This window comes from Carassius carassius, chromosome 25, assembly GCF_963082965.1.
Source record: "Carassius carassius chromosome 25, fCarCar2.1, whole genome shotgun sequence".
Taxonomy (NCBI): Eukaryota; Metazoa; Chordata; class Actinopteri; order Cypriniformes; family Cyprinidae; genus Carassius; species Carassius carassius.
This window is the reverse complement of record NC_081779.1, coordinates 24,036,983-24,060,447: the sequence shown is the minus strand read 5'-3', so window position 1 is coordinate 24,060,447 and position 23,465 is coordinate 24,036,983. Positions and strand designations below refer to the sequence as shown.

At 35.3% G+C, this 23,465-nt stretch overlaps 1 protein-coding gene across 1 annotated transcript in view; it reads right to left on the bottom strand.

Moving 5' to 3' along the window:
- The window catches only part of LOC132104459 (unconventional myosin-Ig-like), a 58,820-nt gene that overhangs the window by 9,618 nt on the left and 25,737 nt on the right, over positions 1–23,465 (bottom strand). Inside the window, exons 16-21 of the mRNA XM_059509937.1 lie at positions 22,751–22,958; positions 18,390–18,613; positions 18,155–18,299; positions 15,103–15,207; positions 13,262–13,375; positions 8,851–9,008 (exon numbers count right to left, since the gene is read on the bottom strand). Of these exons, the coding sequence (XP_059365920.1) occupies positions 8,851–9,008; positions 13,262–13,375; positions 15,103–15,207; positions 18,155–18,299; positions 18,390–18,613; positions 22,751–22,958 (954 nt within the window). The remainder of the gene's footprint in view (positions 1–8,850; positions 9,009–13,261; positions 13,376–15,102; positions 15,208–18,154; positions 18,300–18,389; positions 18,614–22,750; positions 22,959–23,465) is intronic.

Genomic DNA, 23,465 nt, shown 5'->3' with positions numbered 1-23,465 from the left:
CAGGAGCTGAGAATGCACATCTGTCAACAAGCAGACAGAAGTGACAAACTCTCTCAGAGAGACAAAAGGTGGAAGCAGAGATACAAAAACATGGCAGGAGAAGATATGAGATTGAAAGAGAAAGAAATAGAGGACAGGAAATAATTACAGGTGACAGAAAGTGTGAAAAAAAATTTCTTTAATAACAGTGACACATCCCATTGAAACGAAGGAAAATGTAAGATTAGTTTTTTCTCAAGTCCATGATTAGTTTAAAATCACATATTTGTTTGCGACATGTACTGTACACTACTGTATTTAATTTAATCTTAGAAGAATCTTAAGCTTGCAAAGGCTGTATTTATTTGATCAAAAATACATTTTAAAAAGCAATATTTTAAATATTATTATAATATAATAATTTTCTATTTCAATATGTATTAAAATGTAATTTATTCCTGTGATCAAAGCTGAATTTTCAGAATCATTACTCCAGTCAGTAATTCAGAAATAATTGAATTGTGCTACTTAATATTTCTGTGGATACTTTTCTTTTTTAGGATTCTTTGATGAATAGAAAATTCAGAAGAACAATTACTTGAAATTGTATTTTTTTTTTTTTTGCCTTTAGTGTCAGTTTCTATAAATGTAATGCTTTTTTGTTGAATAAAAGTACTAATTTATTTATTTATTTTTGTTTGTTTCATTTATTTTTTATTGTTATGTTTTATCCAAGTCAATTAGAATCTGAACTCTACAGTACTTTGTAACTTATGTAATCATGAAAATACTTTCGTAGTTCGTGTCTACTTCATACAGTTCTACTTGTTATGCCAAAATCATGTGTAATAACCTACTCTCTAATCATAAATATTGTAGGGAGAGAATACCAAACAGTCACATAAACAGGATTTTTTCCTTGTTATACAGCTCTTTATGGACAAACTAAAAGCCTTTGGGGCCCTAAAACAAACCACAGCAGTCATAAGACACCAGGAGGGACCATTAAGAGTCCACAGATTGAAGCCGTTTAAAACACATTCAGCTCCATACACAATCTCTCTCTCTCTCTCTCTCTCTCTCTCTCTCTCTCTCTCTCTCTCTCTCTCTCTCTCTCTCACACACACACACACACACACACACACACCTCCACTACTCCCCATCATCTCTCCTGCAATCCTAATTAGCACTTCCTCAGCTGCTTGGCAACTATCGTCGGGGCAACAGCAGCATCTGCGTCCCACAGAGGTGTAAAGGAACAGGCTGTTTCACTAAGTGTGAGTAAGGGGAAATCGGGATAAATTGTGGGGCCAAAACACATGCTGAACATCTATTTGATGTGACAAATTACAACTTTAGCAGCTCCTAAAACATCCGGTAATGAAAATCATTTCATCATTTGACATTGAGAGTAATGGACTCAATATAAATCATAATTCAGTGATATGCACTTTTGTATATTTATACTTGTTGCATCATGAAACATTGATTTGGTGTCACTGATGTCACATCTGGTGGAAAACATCTTGAGAATTTGAATAAGTGAAAATGAGAATTAAATTTACAAGTTCCAGCAAAGAGGAAGGTTTTTAGTGCATAAGGATTTAAATTTCAGTCTGTTCCTCATATAAAACTTATCAAATGTCTTATATACAGTAATGCACAAGTCACATGGAATTTGATGGAAGCCAGTTCCACCACTGAATAAAAAAATGGCGACTTTACCTCATAGTTCAGATTTTTCTCTTCATAATTCCATGCATGTATAATATAATTTTAAATGTATATCTCACAATTCCGTTTTTCTGCCACTGAATAAAAAAACAAGTTTATATCTCATAATGCTGAGTTTTTATCTTTATTATGAGTTTTTATCTCAATTCTGAGTTTATATCTAGCAATTCGGAGTTATTATCTGATAATTCTGAGTTTATATCTCAATTTTGAGATTATATCTCACAATTCTGAGTTTATATCACTATTCAGAGCTTATATCTCAATGTTGTGTTTATATCTCATAATTCTGAGTTTATATCTCAATTCTGTGTTTATATCTCACGATTCTGAGTTCATATCTCACAATTCTGGGTTTATATCTCACAATTCTGAGTTTATATCTCTATTCTGATCTTATTCTGAGTTTATATGTTGCACTTCTAAGTTCATATCTAGCGATTTTTAGTTTATATCTCACATTTCTGAGTTTATATTTCTATTCTCAGTTTATATCTCAATTCTGAGTTTATATCTCAATTCTCTGTTTATATAACACATCTGAGTTTATATCTCTATTCTGAGTTTATATCTCAATTCTGAGTTCATACCTCACAATTCTGAGTTTATATCTGTATTCTGAGTTTATATCTCACAATTCTGAGTTTATATCTGTATTCTGATCTTATATCTCAATTCGGTGTTTATAGCTCATTAAACTGAGTTTATATCTTCATTCTGTGTTTATTTCTCACAGTTCTGAGTTGATATCTCAATTCTAAGTTTATATCTCACAACTTGGAGTTTATATCTCGCAATGCGGAGCTTATATCTAAATTTTGTGTTTATATCTCATAATTCTGAGTTTATATCTCAATTCTGTTTTAATATCTCACAATTCTAATTTTGTGTATTACAATTCTGAGTTTATTTCTTACAGTTCTGAGTTTATATCTCAATTCTGAGCTTATATCTCAATTCTGATTTAATATCTCACAATTCTGATTTAATATATTACAATTCTGAGTTTATTTCTCAATTCTGAGTTTACAGTATATCTGATAATTCTGAGTTAATATCTTGCAATTCTGAGTTAATATCTCACAATTCTGGGTTTATATCTCAATACTGAGTTTATATCTCGCCATTTTGAATGTACAGGTGCTGGTCATGTAATTAGAATATCATCAAAAAGTTTATTTATTTCACTAATTCCATTCAAAAAGTTAAACTTGTATATTATATTCATTCATTACACACAGACTAATTTATTTCAAATGTGTATTTCTTTTCATTTAAATTTTTATAACTAAGGAAAATCCCAAATTCAGTATCTTAGAAAATTAGAATATTGTGAAAAGGTTCAATACTGAAGACACCCGGTGCCACAATCTAATCAGCTAATTAACTCAAAACACCTGCAAAGCCTTTAAATGGTCTCTCGGTCTAGTTCTGTAGGCTACACAATCATGGGGAAGACTGCTGACTTGACAGTTGTCCAAAAGACGACCATTGATGCCTTGCATAAGGAGGGCAAGACACAAAAGGTCATTGCAAAAGAGGCTGGCTGTTCACACAGCTCTGTGTCCAAGCACATTAATAGATAGGTGAAGGGAAGGAAAATATGTGGTAGAAAAAAGTGAACAAGCAATAGCGATAACCGCACCCTGGAGAGGATTGTGAAACAAAACCCATTAAAAAATGTTGGGGAGATTCACAAAGAGTGGACTGCAGCTGGAGTCAGTGCTTCAAGAACCACTACACACAGATGTATACAAGACATGGGTTTCAGCTGTCGCATTCCTTGTGTCAAGCCACTCTTGAACAACAGACAGCATCTCGCTTCAAAAAGGACTGGACTGCTGCTGAGTGGTCCAAAGTTATGTTCTCTGATGAAAGTAAATTTTGCATTTCCTTCGGGGTCCCAGAGTCTGGAGGAAGAGAGGAGAGACACACAATCCACGTTGATTGAGGTCCAGTGTAAAGTTTCCACAGTCAGTGATGGTTTGGGGTGCCTAGACATCTGCTGGTGTTGGTCCACTGTGTTTTCTGAGGTCCAAGGTCAACACAGCCGTATACCAGGAAGTTTTAGAGCACATCATGCTTCCTGCTGCTGACCAACTTTATGGAGATGCAGATTTCATTTTCCAACAGGACTTGGCCAAAGCTACCAGTACCTGGTTTAAAGACCATGGTATCCCTGTTCCTAATTGGCCAGCAAACTTGCCTGATGAAAATCTATGGGGTATTGGGAAGAGGAAGATGCGATATGACAGACCCAAGAATGCAGAAGAGCTGAAGGCCACTATCAGAGCAACCTGGGCTCTCATAACACCTGAGCAGTGCCACAGACTGATCGACTCCATGCCACGCCGCATTGCTGCAGTAATTCAGACAAAAGGAGCCCCAACTAAGTATTGAGTGCTGTACATGCTCATACTTTTCATTTTCATACTTTTTAGTTGGCCAAAATTTCTAAAAATCCTTTCTTTGTATTGGTCTTAAGTTATATTCTAATTTTCTGAGATACTGAATTTGGGATTTTCCTTAGTTGTCAGTTATAATCATCAAAATGAAAAGAAATAAACATTTTTGAAATATATCAGTCTGTGTGTAATGAATGAATATAATATACAAGTTTCTTTTTTTGAATGGAATTAGTGAAATAAATCAATTTTTTGAAGATATTCTAATTATATGACCAGCACCTGTGTGTCTCAGAATTATTTTCTTTTTTTTGCCACAGATAAAAAAAAAATTGAGACTTTTTATCTCACAATTTTGAGTTCATAAAAATACCCATACCTAATACCCATACTATTATTATTATTACTATTATTATTATTATTATTATTATTATTATTCTGTGTCAGAAATGGGCTTCCATAGACTTATCTTACACTTTTTTTTTAAGTTTAACAACTCTTGGTCAAAGTATGTTTCACTGTAGCATCAATGGAAATCACACAGAACGACAGGAGGGAGAGTTAATAATGACCACTTTCAGTTTTTTTTTTTTTACCCCCATTATAATGCATTTTAACTATTGCTGAACAGACTCTCTCATCATCATTAAGTGCAATGCTTTGTTACTATGTGGAATTAAAGTCCTACACTGATGGATTTTGAAATCTATTGACTGAACTTGAGGATGGAATTTATTCCAAATATTTTAAGATATTTAATAAATCATAGTGGTTGGTTATGTATCAGTTATATAATCATGTAGTTCATCACATAGATTACTTCAAGCCTGGTTAATCCTCAGTGCAACTAAATGTACATCTTGGGAAGGTAGTATGAGATAATCTGCTCATCAACTGAGCCTGAGAAGATAGTTCCCTTACTGATACACAACATCACACGAGTTGAGGATTATGCAACAGGCTCGTCCTTCCTATATGAGGACAACACACAGACAACAGGGATGATGTCACATATGCCAACAATAGATAATCTCTTCAGCAAAGATGCAAAATTTATCTAAAGTGAGAGTGAGGACATTTATAATGCCGTTCTTTTGAACTTTACATTCAGTAAACAACACTGAGAATGAAATGTGACAACTGTTTTCAACATTAATAATAATCAAAAATGTTTCTTCAGCAGCAATTCAGCATATTCCAATGATTTCTGAAGGAACATGTGACACTGAAAACTGGAGTAATGATGCTGAAAGTTCAGCTTTGCATCACACAAATAAATTACACTTTACAATATATAAAAAATATAAAACACTTTAGAATGATGAGCAGAAGAATCTTCTGTCAAAAACACTACCCCACACTATTGAATGGTAGGTTGCAGTTTATTTCCAAAATCTAAGTACAAACTTGAATTCCAGCAATTTTGTCCATTTACTTTCCTTAAACTGAATTACTTTATGTACATAAGTAATGGTAATTGGCCACTCTGATTTCTTAACATTTGTATTATATCCAACCATTGAAAAATTATCGTCCCCAACACACACAAGCACGTACGCACACACACACACACACACACACACACACACACACACACACACACACACACACACACACACACACACACACACAGCTGTCTAAACAGATGGCCAAAGAGGGTTTTAAACTACCCAACACACACACACACACACACACACAGACTGGCACTGCCTTTCCACAAACAAGCACACATGACCCAGTCATAATGTCTGCGTGAGTCAGGTGAGGATGAATGACCCATGGGAAAGGTCACAGAGTTTAAAGACAGGAATATTAACAGAAATGAATCGCTGTTTGAATTTAGATACAGACATTTCTGATCAACAAGAGCTCTCAGCATGCATGCAAAGGAGAATGTGGAATCTAAAGTCATTAAATATTTACAAAACTATATCCAAGATCATAAGAGTGGTTTGATCAGATTGGAAAATGAGCATGAATGACATCGCAAACTCACTTTTTGACCAAACATTTAATGTAAACAAATTTATTTTAAATCACACATGAAATAAATTATATAAGCACTAACACTTTATGGTGGACAACATTTAGTGGATTGTGCAAATAGAACATGTGATTATTTAGAGCTCTGTGAACTTGACTTCATACATCCACTAAAAATCACCCCGAGACCAGCTTCGCAAAAGCTTTGCTGCAGTTCATACATATTTTATGCACCGATTCGCCTATATCTTCCTACAGGTCATAGCAATTTTGCTGATCTTTTAAAATTGAGTTAGAGATGAAAAATCATGAGAGATATGTTCATCTAATCCTGTCAATCACAAAACAAATTTATTGTCACTCTTGAGCCAAATCATCCAACCTCCATTGAGTCATTTCAATAATACATTAAATATCGTATAATCATTATTAAGTAGTCCGGGGGAAGATCTGGAGTGTGAGTTGAATCTCATATCACCCAATGATTACATTAACATGTAAAAATTAAGCTAATCATGAGATGTCTCTATAATTACAAAAATAATTTTACTCACCGTGCATTTCTACTGTTTAAAGCCTTTATGATTATTTATCAGTATTTACAAATGATTTGAACGTACAACAGAATTAAGTACCTAAAACCACTACCATAATGTATATTACAGAGATGTTGGTTTGAAATTCTGTGAAATATTTAAGTCATTATAAAATTTCACTTTAAAAAGAGTTTGTAAATTCTACAGTAAAAACATGTTAACTGGTTCACTTTAAAGGTTTGAAATGGCAATGTGCATTACATGAAAAATCACGGTAAATTAGCATCAATGTGTGGATTTTGAAAGCTATAAATTATCATAGAATATATGGTGAAAGGACATTTGCTGTAGCCCCTGCAAGACAAAATTTAATTCATAATTTTGTTATCAGTAATGTACATTAGGGTTTTTTAGTGTTACATTCTGTTATTTAGTGAATGTTTACAGACGTTAATCATGTGTATATTTTCAACATTTAGACACAATGTCAGTGATCTCACGTCTTTCTAAAAAATGCAAAACTTCACTACTAATTATACAATTCCAAACATATTATTATTACAGAAAAGCCATACTATTTATGGCTGGTGTTGGCGCAGTGGATAAGACACCTGTCTTTGGTGTGAGAGACCCAGGTTCGAATCCACTGTGAGACACCAATGTGTCCCTGAGCAAGACACTTAACCCCTAGTTGCTCCAGAGGCGTGCGACCTCTGACATATATAGCAATTGTAAGTCGCTTTGGATAAAAGCGTCAGCTAAATGGATAAATGTAAAATGTACTATTTATGAGATGCACTGAACTGATTCGACTGAACTGTATTGCTGCCTTTTGTAAAACTGCTTGAAATGACCTTGTTTCAAATGGAGGAACTTCAGACTGTTATTGATCTGAACTGACTTGAGCTAAATAATGACACTGTTGTCTTTTAGAGCTGCTTTACTGTCAGGGCCGCTGCTGGCCAAATAGGTGCCCTAAGCAGGATTGTATTGTTGTGCCTCCCTTCATTTGGATGATGGAAAAAAACACCTACTATAGGGGTGAAAGTAGAACTTTAATCAAATAAGAAAGTAAATGAATCAATTGTATTATTTACAAATTACAATTGTAGCTCTCGACATTTACCTATGGCTATAACTTTATTATGACTCTAATTTATTTTATAGTCTCAAGCATTCAGAAATCATGCAAAAGGAAATTAAGCAGTTTTACTGTGATAAAACCATGGTTTATTTTTGTAAGGGTTGTGATATGCACATTTTTTGTTGAAGAAATTATAAAGGCTGTGTCATCTATAGCAAAAAGGTGGCCAAAAATGAAAGATTAAGTGAATATTTGAATTAAATGTTTGTTCAGTAGCCTAAACAAGGATTTGATTCTCCTGTAAGTGTAACAGCAGCAATTACATGGCATTTGGCTCCCTTTGCAGGCATTTGTAATAACATGTACATAAATTGTTTATTTTCTATTTGCCTACATTATGTATTTTAACAGTATTATTATAAACCAATCATTATTGCCTCATTGCTTTTTTTAATATAATGCATTTTAAGTAATTTTAAAGGCTATTGATGTCTTAGGTCTGTTTTTATAGCAACAACAACAAAAAAAAATATTACAGTATATTAATACTTCTTTGTAAATTATTATTTGAAGTAACAAAACCATGGATAATTTGCAGTTACCATGGCTACAAGAACGATGATTTGTGGTGTTATTGTTAAAACCATGCATAATATTCATAAAGGAACCTGGAAAACAAAAACAAAAAAAAACTTTTTTTACGGTTTACGGTAGAATCTGAACTGTCCCCATAGTCGAGTTTCCATAACTGATTCTGCAATTGTCTTGTTTATCTCTGTGAAGTTGCTTTAATGCTATCTGTATAGTATAAAGCACTATTTTGGTACTACATGCCTCCCAAAAAATATCCAAAATAATTTCAAATCAAATATATATTTTTACATAGAAGGTGTGTATTCAGGTAACTTCTGTATGAATTGCATTGTTAATGTAATTTTGAATAAATTATCAGAACTGGACAAAAGACAAGCCTTATGTGGCTGACCCTAATACTAAGGGCTACAGGCCTGTTTAAATCCTCAACATAAAGAATGAACAATACTAATAGTTATGCTTGCCTTAGTAGCAGAAATATTTGCACAGTCCCTGAGAAATGTGCATGCTGGAGGTTATTAACAGTTACTCTTACCGTGTAAAGTGGTCTGTGAGGCTGCCCACCAACTCCCCTACACGGTCCTGATTTGGGTTGAGTTGGCCCCTCTGTAGGTGCACTAGAAAGTCATCCTGAGAGGAAGTATGTAGCGCCACCATCTGGTCACTGCCACTTGTTACGCTCACACCAACCACCTGTGGGATTGAAGAGAGTGTAAAACAGCAATGCAAACACATGAAAACATGTTAACACATTGAATGGGATGTGTTGGTGCACAATGAAGTCAAAGCATTTGCATCTAATAAATCCATCATTCCTGAGTTCAGCATATCAGCATATTTTTCCACCAACCAATGGCATTCAGTCAACCCCTGTCTTTGCAATCTCAGAGTTACAGCTCATTCACAGCGCAGTCACTTCCTGCGCTTCAGCACATGTTTGACTCGGTAGCCTTCAGAATGCTGGGCATAATCGTGAATGAATGACTGGATTGTTGCAGTTACTCAAAGAGTGTGACCAATCTACACTAAGTTGTGTGTGTGCCTGGCTGGTACACATGATTCTGAGATTAGAAACGGTGCTGGGGATGATGTTTGCATGAGCATGCACACCCATGTGCCTTTATCTTCTTTAATAGTGTGCATTTCGCTTTACAAACCCATGAAATCATGCCCTAAACATTTGAAGTATGCAGTCTCTTCTAGGAAAAATATTGATGACTCATCCTGCACTACACATATTTTTATCCAGTTCAGTGATCCCTAAAAAAATAGATGTCCTTCACCTAATATCACCAGCAGTCAACTTGCGAGTATCATTTTTATATATACAGAGGCAAGAGAAAGGATGCAAACCTATAGATATTGTTTGTTTTTCTGAATTACCGGTAATAATATAATAATTGGTCATATAATGTCAGCTGATCTTCATTACAGTCACATGTATAGACAAACACAATGTGCTTGAGCTAACAGTACACAAACAATTACAGCCTTTATTGAACACATCCCATTAAACATTCACAGTGCTGTTGAAAAATTAAGTGAACTTTAGTTGTCAATATATGAATGATCCACCACACAAGCTGTTCACAAGTCCCTTGCTTGTTACTATTCTTTAGAAAAAAGAAAAATCAACCAGGTCCTGCACTTTCTTTGGTTTTCTAGCATATTCTGCATATTTGAACCTTTAACAACAATGACAGTGACATTTCATTAGCAATTAATGCAAAAAATCAAACAATCCCACTGGGTTCACATACCTTTTCTCATCTCGGTATATACTATTACAGTATTTATTAATACTGCAAGTTAGTTTACATTTTAGTAATTTTGTATCTTCATTTTATTAGCTTTATTTTAACATTTCTAAATAGCTTGAAAATATTTTAATTTCAGTTTTTGTAATTTCCATATTTCAGCTTCAACTTATTTCAGAAAGCTGCCAAGACAACATAAAAAAAAAAAAAAAATGTTTTAAATATTTCAAGTTTTTTTTTTATCTAACATTTCATTATTTTATTTAAGCTTTATTCAAATGACCGAAAACTATTTTTTATAGTTTTCGTTTTAGTTAACAATAACCAAATACCTATTTTTTAACAAATACATGTCAATGTCTTGATATTTGGCAGTCGAATCAAACAAGAAAGTGCATTTGTGGGATACAGTCCTCGTTTTATGACTACATAAAATAATACTTGCATATAATGCATATGTGAACAGTATGCTGTGACAAAACTAAAGACTACTGGCTATTTAAAAAAAAACAAGCCTTCAATATGTCCCGCCTATACAAATTTCCAGGGGTCTTTAATGTTCATTAAAGGCCAGTGTGTTTATGAGTGTACATGAATGTGAATGGTTATGAACAGCAGTAGGTTCATCACCACTGTGCCTGAAAAAAAGATAGTGATCAGGCAGCGTTAAGCTTCTTTACTCCCACTTGGATGGGCACACATTAGCACACACAAAGATGCACACACACACACGTGCGCGTGAGCACAGGTTAATCGTTCTGTGTCCTGCAGTATATGCGGCTGACCTTGCCGTCTGAGATTTTGAGAAATGAGGGTGGGCCAGGAAAACACTGCACTGTGTTCCAATCAAACAGGTACACACATATCTGAGTACACAAAGCATTTCCAATTTAAAAAATAAATAACACCTAAGTAGCATTTATGCAGAAGTTCAAACGGGATTTCAAAGCACAACTATATGTTTATAAGGATATAGTAGTAAGTGTAAATGGACATAAGGTTGCCCTTTCTGTTCTGTTGCTCTAGAATATCAGCTGATGTGATCAGCCCATGTGCCGCACAGAGCCGTAATGCGTCAGTCTGTGGTGAAATGAGATTAAAACCACAATGTACTGGGCAGTCATAAAACAATATCCTTGTCTGGGACTGCCTGAACCCATCCAGTGTGGTCTGGCTTGACCGGAGGGGCTTGTGAAAGTTCATAATATGCTCTTGGATGGTTACCCATTAGGTGCAGGGCTGCCGGCGAGGCTGTGAGATTATAATAATCTCATAAAATATGTTAGGACATGTGCAGGTCATACTGCTGTCCAAAAAAATACATAAATAATAATAAAAAATGAGTGTATGTATATATATATATATATTTTTTTTTGCTTTAAAAAATTGCAACCTACTTTAGGTCCATTAAGACGTCTTTTGTATTGTGTATTGTATTTGTCTTTAAAATAATGTAACAATGCAAATAATAATAATGCTCTTTAAAATATTCTTTATGCATTTCTTAGAATTTGGAAATATGATTAATATTTTTGTGAGACTGACTTGGCATACAAACTGCAATATATATATATATCTATATCGCCCAATCGCTTATCTCTACCTCTCTCTCTGAGGCGTCTGGTCTTGCTTCCGATAGAGACGTGTGAAACATACAAATATGGATAAAATTGCAGGTTTAATGTTTGCGTATGTGATTGTGAAGGGGAGCTCAGACTGCAGTGCTGCAGTGTGTGTCCAAATCCCGCATCTGAGAACGTAGACAGAATGTAGGTCAAACACCTCACACACAGACTGTTCTGGTCACTGAACTCACTCCGACGCAGCCAGAAGTTTGTGAATGACCCTGTTAAACCATCCGACGTGGCTGGTCATATGGAGAGACCAGTTGGTAGTTGCAGAAAAAAATCCATTAGCTAAAGACAAGGGACACGTGCTATGGATGGCAAATCTAAAAGAGCCAGGAGACAGCGAGACTGCAGCAGACAGATGCACTGACCCACATTGCACAGTTACATAAAACAAAAACAAAAACAAAACCCAGACAATGACAGATACCAAGACATGTCTGCTTTGTTTCTGAGGCCTTATTTCACACTCTTAAGAATAAAGGTTCTTAACTGAAACTGATGTTCCACAACAAACTTTTAACATCCATATATTATACAAAGGTTCTTTATAGTGGAAAAGGGTTCTTTAGATCTTTAAAATGTTCTACACACTGAAAAAAAGGGTCATTTTAAAGGAATAGTTAACCGAAAAATGAAGATTTGCTAAAAATGTACTCACCCTCAGGCCATCCAAGATGTAGATTAGTTTGTTTCTTAATGGGAACAGATTTGGAGAAATGTAGCATTACGTAACTTGCTCACAAGCGGATCCTCTGCAGTGAATGGGTGCCGTCAGAACGAGAGTCCAAACAGCTGATAAAAACAACACAATAATCCACACCACTCCAGTCCACCAATTAATGTCTTGTCAAGTGAAAATCTGTGTGTTTGTAAGAAACTAATCAAAACACAAGTCCATATCCAACACTTCCACCAGTGAAAAGGTCCAACCCCTGTTGTCCTCTCACATCAAAATCCACCCACATATTAGTTTAGAACTGTTTTCACTTGTAAACAGTGCTTGCTTTTGTGCATATTTCTGTCCTGATTCAGACAAGTCACAAGTGTTTCACTAGAGAAAGCAATATTATTGATAGAGGATTTTAGCTGGAAGCAACCGTTTGAAGCTAAATATGTCTTAATGATGGATTTGTTTCATACAAACATGCAGCTTTTTGCTTCATGACACATTAATTGATGGACTGGACTCGTGTGGACTACTTGTGGATTATTGTGATGTTTTTATCAGCTGTTTGGACTCTCATTCTGACAGCACCCATTCACTGCAGAGGATCCATTGGTGAGCAAGTGATGAAATGATACATTTCTCCAAATCTGTTCTATATCTAATCTATAGATATATATATATATATATATATATATATATATATATATATATATATATATATATATATGCTAGATTGTCTGAGGGTGAGTACATTTTAGCATTTTTCCATTTTTAGGTGAGCTATTCTTTTAGAAACTGATATCTGAAAGGTTCTTTGAAGATGAGGACCCAAAAATGGTTCTTCCATTAAATCGCTGGGTGACTGGGTGTTCAAGTGCATGAAATACTTACTGAATCAAGCGATATTCGTTTTTGCACTTTAAAGTGTTTTTTGGGCTCCAGCCGGTAGATATGCTTGTCTGTGATGAGTAGAGCTCTGTCCTTTGTGTTGTTGAACCAGTTGAGCTGGAGAAAAAAAGACATCAGGAGAGAGAGAGAAAGCAGAAATGAGCTAAACTAGCTTCCACTGTCTAAGCTTGACTGCATTAATAAGTAACAATGATATTCAGGGCTAATTGAAATTCATGAGCAACCTTCGCATCGGTACTGTTGGTATGTTTATGTGCTGCTCCCCTACTGTACTGCAGGTTCATGTCTTTAAAAATAGCTTGTGAAGTTGGGTTGAGTCTGGCTGGGAAGGGAAGATAAACTGAAGCACTGGTAGCAGCATCTATAGCTGCAGTGGTATGATAGAGAGTGTGTGTTACAGTCTTTGCTCAAGGCAGTCAAACACTGAGCTCTCAGCTATGCTCGTGATCTCCACGTTGGCTACGCACAGAGGTGCTCATGAGTGAGAAAATGAGAAAGTGAATGAGACTCTGTGACTTGAAGTTTGGTGAATAAGAGAGCGTGTGTGTCTTTGTGTGTATTTGAGAGAGAGAGAGAGAAAGAGAGAGAAAGAAAGACTATATTTTGTCATGTTTACCCTATAATAAGTGTTACTTTTTTTTTTTGGTTCACTCTATATTATTTAATTTATTTATTTTTTCATCTTTATTCATGTTTTTCTTGTTAATAGTACCTATTTGCTTTTTTGTAACATTTATAACATAGTACTTATACCACAGTACTTTTTTAGTACTGTATGTTATATTATTTGCTAATATTGCTTGTTTACTCCATTTGAACTGTTGTTTTTTGTTTTATTTGCTAATATTGTTTGAATATTGCATTTACACTTAATTTATTTGACTTTTATTTGTACTATTTTCAAACTGTATTGTACTATTTTGTATTGTACTAAATTGTACTATTTTACCTTTTTTGTTAGTATTGTTCGTTTACTCCATTCACTCATTTATTTTATTTTATTTTATTTTTTATAAAAATGCTTGTTTACTTTATTGACAGTTTTGTAATTATACTCCATTTGTTATTGTTTTTTCTTTTATTCCATTCACATTATTGTTTTATTTGATTTGATAACATTGCTTGTTTACTGTATTCAAACTGTTGTAATTCTACTTTATTTGTTAATATAGTTTACTTCATTCACAGTATTATTGTTTTATTGTATTTGATAATATTGCTTGTTTGCACCATTCACACTTGTAATTAAATTTTATTTGATAATAATGCTTGTTTATTTCATTCACATTGTTGTAATTAACAATTTTATTTGTTAATATTGTTTGTTATCTACATTCACACCATTGTTATTTTATTTTATTTGATAATCTTGCCTGTTTACCTCATTTGCACTATTATTATATCATGTTAGATGCTAATATTTCTTGTTTACTGCATTTGTGTTATTATATACTCCAATAACACCATTGTTATTTTATTTTATTTTCTAATCTTGCTTGTTTACTTCATTTGCACTATTATTATATCATTTTAGATGCTAATATTTCTTGTTTATTCCATTTTGTGCTATTGTATACGCCAATCACACCATTGCTATTCTATTTGTTAATATTGTTTGTTTACTCCATTCTCACTATTGTAATTTGACTTTGTTATTAATATTACTTATTTATTTTCTGTTTGCTTTATCACAGTCTACTTTATTCGTGCTATAGTTATTTTACAGGATTTCTTAATTTAACAATCCCACGCAAATGCTTTGGTGATACAAATGCATAGTTTTGTCATTTATTAACAGTGAAATTGAAAAGTAAAAAGCCTACCATCCTGACAGAGCATGAAAAGAGGATCTGGCTGTACTGGTCTTTGTTCTTCAGCTCTTTGGTGATGCGCACAAAGTTGGTGCTCGTCAGAGGAGAGTCTTTTGCCTGCAGTGGAGAGACACATTATTGGATTTACGACACTAGATTCTGAGAAGCTTAGTCACAAGCAACACAAACAACAAGCACACTTATGCTTCCATGGTTTCCTTGATATCAATTCAAATCAATGCATGACGGATTTGAAAACACAGTCATCATCGTCACCAGCCCACTCCACTAATGCATCAAACAGACACGACACCTTATCTGCAACAACAGATTCTCAACAACGCGTCATAAATAAGCTTTTGATTCATTTAGATGATCTGAAAACTTCAAAGGTCTTTGAAAGCTCATCTGTTATAGCCGATATAAACTGTGATGACAGGAAGGACCATTCATCATGCATCTTGTGAGCTCTAAAAATGTGCGTTCTGAAATACAGAAGGCACAATAAGTCTCATGCTGCTGAGGAAAAAATTCTACGGGATTATTAGAAAGAAAAGAAAGCTCTTCTTCGACTACTGTATAGAGCACATGGACTAGCTCTTCATTTCACAGCACTGGAGTGAGAATTATTTGGAGCCACAGGGCTCTCGACTTTAGCTCAAGAGAGATTTTGTTTAGCTTGTCCTTGGAAAAAGCAAAGGAAAATGTAAAAAAAAAAAAAAAAAAAAAAAAAGCCTAGCATCTGATCAAAGCAGTGAAATCAGGGCATGAGGATAGTCTTGTGTATGGCTGTTACCTTCTCAGATATAGCAAAAGACATCTCTCACCAAAAAAACAGCAGCTAAACACCTTCACATGTGCCAACGTGTGACTGCACCAGTTGAACACTGATTTGTGTAATGCATTTAAAAGCATAAGGCTGGAAACAAACACACAGGTGGGGTCTGTGAGGGCCAAAGTAGGCTAATGTTTGATTATACAAAAACAAGAAGTAGATGCAATCTATTGACCTGTCACCCACGGCCGTAGCCAGGCTTTGAAAACTAGTGAGGTCCAGGGGGTTTCTATAATAACCCCCTTATTATAGAATTGTGCTATAATAACCCCTATAAATACAACTAATTATATACACTAACACTTGAAAAGAGACAGTAATGTAGATGTTTTTGGAGGGATGCTCATTTTTAAAATCATACCCTATTTATTGCATCATAGTGTGTTAATAGTAAATTTATGAGGTGGATAATTTTTTTTATTCATGCCACCATACATATTGCCCACCAAATGGCATTATATTACAGTTAGCTCCAGTGGCACAGATGGTAAAGTCTCTGTTGTATATATTTTTGACATGATCGACATGGGTTCGAATCCGCCTTTTGGCAAAATGTATTTTCCATTTTCAAATTTAAAATCAGATCAGAAAAGCATTTATATTCAATGAAAATTAAGTAAATAAGCAAAAAGTAAAGGGTAGGTGTAGGGAGGAGGGCTTTATTGTCCCAAAAAGGTGGCATCAATTAAATTAGACTCAATAAGTTATTATTGCATACAGTATTATAATGTACTACAATACTGAGGTGCCAATTGCCACTATTTGCAGTAAGTATTATAAATAGCAGAAAATCCTGCTATTTTAACATAATATAAATATAATATATAGATATTTGCACTTAGTGTAAATAGCATATCACAAAAAAATGCTGCTATTTGCACTTAGTGTAAATAGCCGCTGTCCTTTTGGATAACTGCCAAACTAATGCCGGCGATGCAATGTTGCAAGATGTTGCTCTTAAAATAAACAAAAACCTATAAATAAATAAACCAAAATTATTCCAAATATTTTGGAAATTAGATAAGATAAAGTTATCGCTGACCCTAAACTGCAACTTCCTACTTTATTAACTTTCTAAAGTCTTAAATATAGTTGAAAAAGAAGTCAAAAAACGCTTATAATAGCTGGTTCTGACAACACGGAGGCTGCGTCTCACGCTCTCGCTCTCAACTCTCTGAAGACTCGTTCAATTCGGAAGATTATTTTTATACCACGGACGCTAAACATTCTGAATTATACATGCAGACGTTCATATGAGGAGTTTAGCAGCAAACGAGTCAATCAGAGTATACGTTTTATTTTCGAAAGCATCAATAAAATTTACAGAGGTCCGGACCTCGGTGACCTCATAGCTGGCTACGGCCATGCTGTCACCAAGTCATGTGCATGGTATCAACAGCTCAGAGTGTCAATGCTAATTGTTTATTTATAACAACAAGAGACTGGTTTGGACAAAATGATGACTAAACCATAAAGTGGGACTTAATGATAATGGCTTAATGTTTTGATGTCAAGATGCTCGTGCAGGCTTTTAGTGAAATCCCCAGGAAATTTTACATATACTACACACAGGGGGGAAATAAAAACAAGACGACATGACCACAAACTAAGATTTTTTGCCTGTGACCTAATCTGTTTCCTTATTTTATGCCACATTACACTAATCTGCTCCCTCATTGCCACGATTGCCATATTATAGTGACCACAATTTAATTAAAACAAGGAAACTAATTAATAAAACATGACCATGAATTACTAAATCGTTAGATCGAATGTTTTTCTTGGCCATTGTTTTTACTTTTGCACATTATGTAAAGCTATAAGAAACATTAAAATTACTGCTTTCTAACAGAGAACAGTCGGTGAATATAAAAAGTAAATGTACTTCAGCAAAAACTAATTTACAAATTACACTAATTAATTTCGTTCAATGGGAGCAAACAAATTTTCTTGAACATGAATTCAGATTTATAGCACATCATTCTTGGAGCTTGAAAGCTCACATTTGTTATATGGAGAACAGCAGTGTGAACATCCTTCAAAACATCTTCTGTGTCTATCTTCTTCTTTGGCAAAAAAAAGAAAAAAAAAGAAACTCATATGGTTTGACATGATGGCATATCAACTATTTTAGTTTTTGGGTGAATTGTTATTTTAGAATACAAATAAAATAAAAATACAAAGTGCATACAAAGGGGAATTTCTAAATGAGTAACCTGAAAAACTCACATTGGCCAAGTAGTCTCTCTCCCAGGCACGGCTGTAGCCCCAGTCCACTCTCTCCCCGCTCAGAGCTGACAGAGCAGCTACTTTTGCCCTCACCTCCGCCATGTCAGATGGAGGGATGTTTTTAATTAGCTGCCGGGCCCACCATCTAAGAGAAAGGCAGTGAAAGCATGAGAGGAGGGCCAAACGATTAAGAAAAAGACATGATAACATCATGAAGATAAAATCATGGTAATACCGGCGGTAGAGGTGTTGTGTGATTTTGTGGAACTGCACCAGGGCTGCAGGTGGTGAAGGCCACTCCACACTCTTCCCGTAGTCAGCCATGTTTCGAACGTTGGTGAAACGTCTCTCCACTTCCCAGAAGTGAGCCTTCACCTTATAGCATTTATAATATGCCATTATGGTATAGATTGCCCTTAATTTCCTACATCGCATACGTGCTAATGCACCTCTCCAAACCTGCAGAAAAACACAAATACAGGTTGAATGAATGTGAGGGAAACCCGCTGAAGTCACTAAGCACTGTCCCTGTGATGTGGCTGGTGAAACATATTCTGTTGCAAAATGTAAACTGTCCAGGCATCATGGGCATTAAAGTACCTTAAATAATATCTAATTTTGACCAAAATCTAAGAAATCTTTGCATGTGCATACACTAATGCTCAAAAGTCTGGGGCTGGTTACATTTTAAATGTTTTTGAAAGAAGTCTCTTGTGTTCACAAAGGCTGCATTTATTTGACCAAAAATTCAGTAAAACAGTAATGTTGTGAAGTATTTATAAAATGTAAAAATTATTTAAAAAGGATTTATTTATTTATTAATTAAATGTAATTAGATTATAAAATACTATATTATAAAATGTAATTTATTCCTGAATTTTCAGTATCATTGACTTTATTGTCAAGTTTGATCAATTTATCGTGTCTTTCCTGTGTAATGAATTTATATATATAAAAAACATACTGACTCCAAACTTCAACAGTATGTGTAACAGTATGTGTAAAGAAAAGTATAATTTATATATATGCCCATTCTATTCCATTTATTCTAAAATATTTCCGTTAATTTAAAATACACAAATTTAAAATTTCTTATAAATATATAGTGTGAGCAACCAAATTAGTCACAAATTATGTTCCTTTTCAAGTCAAGTCTGCTTTTGTGTCAATTCTTCTACATCTACAGCACATACAGTACATACAGAGAATTAAAATTGCGTTAATCTCAGTCCCTTGGTGCATACAGATAACACTAACAGTCGAGCATAAAAATACAGATAGATACAGATTAAATATTAAATACAACTATACAAATAATGTATAAAATGAAATAAAGTTAAATAAAGCAGCACAAGGCGCATGGCAGATAGAGTGCAAACCAGTAAAGTAAACAAACAGTGCAGATAAAATAATTGTTAAGAGCTTATTCAGACTGATTTAAAGTGACAAAAAGCTCAGAGAGTGAGAAGACCAATGATGCACAAAGTGTCTGGTGCAGGTCACAGTTTGTTAGTGGGAGGGGGGAGTGAACGGACCTGGGGATGTGGGAGCTGGGGAAGGGTTTGAGATCAGTGTTCAGTGTTCATTGGTGCCTGGGGCAAAAGAAGGGAGTGGGGGCAAGGTTGGGAGGGAGTTCAGCTTCCTGACAGCCTTATGGATGAAGCTGTCCTTCAAGTCTGTTGGTCCTGTCCTGGGGCTGGTTGCACCAGCTGGACGTACACCCGGCCGTAAGACTAGGCTGGAAGTAAAATGTACTTTAGTTGTGCGTAGAATTTATACCTGTTACACCATCTCGGCGTATGCTACGTCTGAGACTAAATCTTACGCCTAGTCAGAGGTAGGTGTAAAGTGTAAACTCATGATTTGCTCGAACATTATTTGTGTTTAGGATTCATATCTATTAATTAATTATTACTGCAGACGTGAACTGTAATGTTTTTGGTCTTTTCGGGAAGGATAAGTGATATCAATCGCAAAGCTCGGTGTAGAATATAGCCTACATTAATAGACGACACTGACGACAGTTATTGAATACAAAATATATTTCTGTACAGCATGTAATAATTATGCAGTAAAATATTATATATGACCTGGGATTATTAAAAGAAACAGAACCGTTTGACATCTGCTTGGAAGGACAGTGTAAATGCTTGTAAATATTTAACATATTAAATTCCATTCATTATTTGGAGCGTGCCTGCTATCCAATAGTCACAATAAGTTTTGTGCTTTGTTACATTTTATAATATAAAAGTTCAGCAATCAGATTTTTCTTTCAAATATTTTCACAAAATACAAACTATAAATGTGTTTTTTCAGCCACAAAAAATCCCAGTAAAACAGAACGTCATGTAAAGTCACATTTAACGCAGGAAAGACATTAATTGCACATAAACTTTATTGTAACCTAAACTATGAAAAATAACTCTAGAGAGAAGCATTGCATTTCATTTATTACATTTTACTTAACCTTCATGAAATCTGTCATGGGAATGTGCAAGGAGACTTCAGATATAAAAACGCGGATTTGTTAGGAAATGTTTACTAAATGAAATCATGGCGCGCTGGCTTCACATTATGTCTTCAGCAATTCAGTTCTATATTAGTAAATTGTAGCCATTATGGCGTGAACATCGTCTCAGCTATATCTATGACTGCGGGAGAATGTGTAACACATTGTCTACGCCTGGCGTAGTTGCACCTGATCGTAGTTTAAGTTGGTGCAACAGGTGTAAATATTTATCGTAAAGCTGGACGTTGCAATGTCCAGCATAGGGCTAACACCCAACTTTTTAACGTCTAGCTTGTGCAACCGGCCCCTGGAGACTCCGGAGTCTCCTCCCTGATGGCAGCAGACTGAAGAAGCTGTGTGACAGGTGGGTGGGATCACCTGCAATGCAGAGGGCTTTGCGGGTGAGACGGGTTCCATAAATGTCCTGGAAGAAGGGGAGAGAGACACCAACAATCTTCTCAGCTGCTCTCACTATGCATTTAAGAGTCTTCTGGCAGGTGTCTCTTTGGAAGGTGCACACGATGGGGGCCGGGGCTCTGTTTTTTCTAAGTTTCCAGAGGAAGTAGAGGCGCTGATGTGCTTTATTGGCCAGTGCTGTGGTGTTGTCAGCTCAGGAGAAGTCCTCTGTGATGTGCACACACAGGAACTTGGTGCTGCTCACCCTCTCCACAGTCGCACCGTTGATGGTCAGGTGTGTGTGTGAGTGTGTGCTCTCCTGAAGTCTACAACAATCTCCTTCGTCTTCTCCACATTCAGAGAAAGATTGTTGCCATTGCACCATCTGGCCAGGTGGCTCACCTCACTTCTGTAGTTTGTCTCATCTTTTTTGCTAATGAGACCCACTACAGTTGTGTTATCTGCAAACTTAAATGAAGAGGTTGGAGTTGTGTGATGGTGTGCAGTCAGGGGTCAGCAGAGTGAAGAGGAGGGGGCTCAGCACACATCCTTGGGGGGCCCCAGTGTTCATATTAAAATATTCACTGAATAAGTGAGTGAGTGACTTACTGATTTAGTGAATAAACGAGTGATTGAATGATCAGATGATTCAATGAATAATGGCTGAGTTACTGAATAATTAAGTGAGTGCAAAAGAGAAGGATCCAATGTATCAGTGAATAATTGAGTGAATGAGTGAGCGAGCGAGTGAATGATCGAATGATTCAGTAAATAAAAGAGTGAGTGATCAAATGATTCAGTGAATGAAAGAGTAATCAAATGATTCAGTGAATGAATGAGTGAGTGAGTGAGTGAGTGGGTTAGTGAATGATAAAATAATTCAGTGTATAAATGAGTGAGTGAGTCTGTAAGATGAACGGGTGGACAGAAACAAGGCACCTGCTGGGTCTTCTCATCTGCTATGCAGGACTGAGTTTTGACTAAGCTATACTTTAGTTTAAGTCAGGCTGCATTAAGTTGGACAGAAGTTCAATCAGGGCAACTCTGAAGATGAATACTGAATGCAACAAGAATAATAAACCACTCATAATCATTACCACAATGACTGTTATTAGAGTCACATACAGCATGCCCACCAGATGAATGAGTGGGAAAACCTAGAAATAATGAGCAGCACTATATTTACATCAATATCTTCATGTATGAGCCCACTATAATCATTCAAAGCAGATTGGAATCAACATGTACAAAACATACAAATAAATATTGGTTTATAATGTTCATAAGTGCAAATAAATATTGCTTTACATATATACAGGTATGTTTATATCAGCTTTATATGTTTATATAAACAATAAAACACGTAGATGAGGATGTAAATATAGATTTATGCTCTCTGCAAGATCAAATGTATGAGGTTATTAAGATCGACTGAAGTGGAGGTGCAGGGGGAGCTGCTGTCTATGTTTTATGATCCCAATCCACTGTCATGTCGTCACTGAACACATAAAAAAATGAAAGAAGTCAAGAATGATTAAGTGAGATAGGCACAGAGAGCAAGAAAACATTGCCATGAAACAGGAAAAGGAAGCAGCACTAGTAGAGTCTCAGGGATAACAATGTTGAGAGATATAAAGTGCCGCAGGAAACAGATAGAGAGGGTAAAGTGAAAAGATGGTGTCTGTCACCTTCTGTAAGAACAGCACTAGTATAGGGATGAGAGCGGATCTCTCTTGCTCCAGGGTGAAGAGCGTGCGAGGGGTTCTCACGAATAGCTTGGTGTGGCCATACGCTACATCATCCTCAAAGCCGTGTTGGTTTACAATGGCCTCCACAGCCTCCTGGTCAGAGCTCATCAGGTGATTAGGCCAGGTGTATTCACACGTCATCTTGTACCTGAACATGAAGGTAGGAATCAGAATTTACTTGCTTTCTTCAAGATCAAATGTATGGGGTTAAGTGGGCTCAAACATGAAGGTAGCAGTCAGAATTTACTTGTGGCTAGTGCATTTAGCACTTTTGCTGGTGCCTAGTGAATTAGATGCATTTTTTTATGAAATAGCACATGCTATGTGATGCTGCTGTTTAGTGAATATTTATAAAAGTACTAATTTAATACATGATTTTAATATATATATATATATATATATATATATATATACCCAGTTGGAAGCACCAGTATAATTCCAAGGAGACGCAAAATGGCTTAAAATTATTTAAAATAAGACTAAATATGATAAAAACCTGTCATCGCCTTTAAAAACCATGGTTCCCACATTCTTGGAAAACCTGTATAAATGAGGGAACTTCAAAAGTGTGATTTCTAGATTTGGAGTCACGGAAACTTATTTAATATTAAGAAGTGAGGGAAACTTTTAGAATGAATATACATATTTCTAGTTA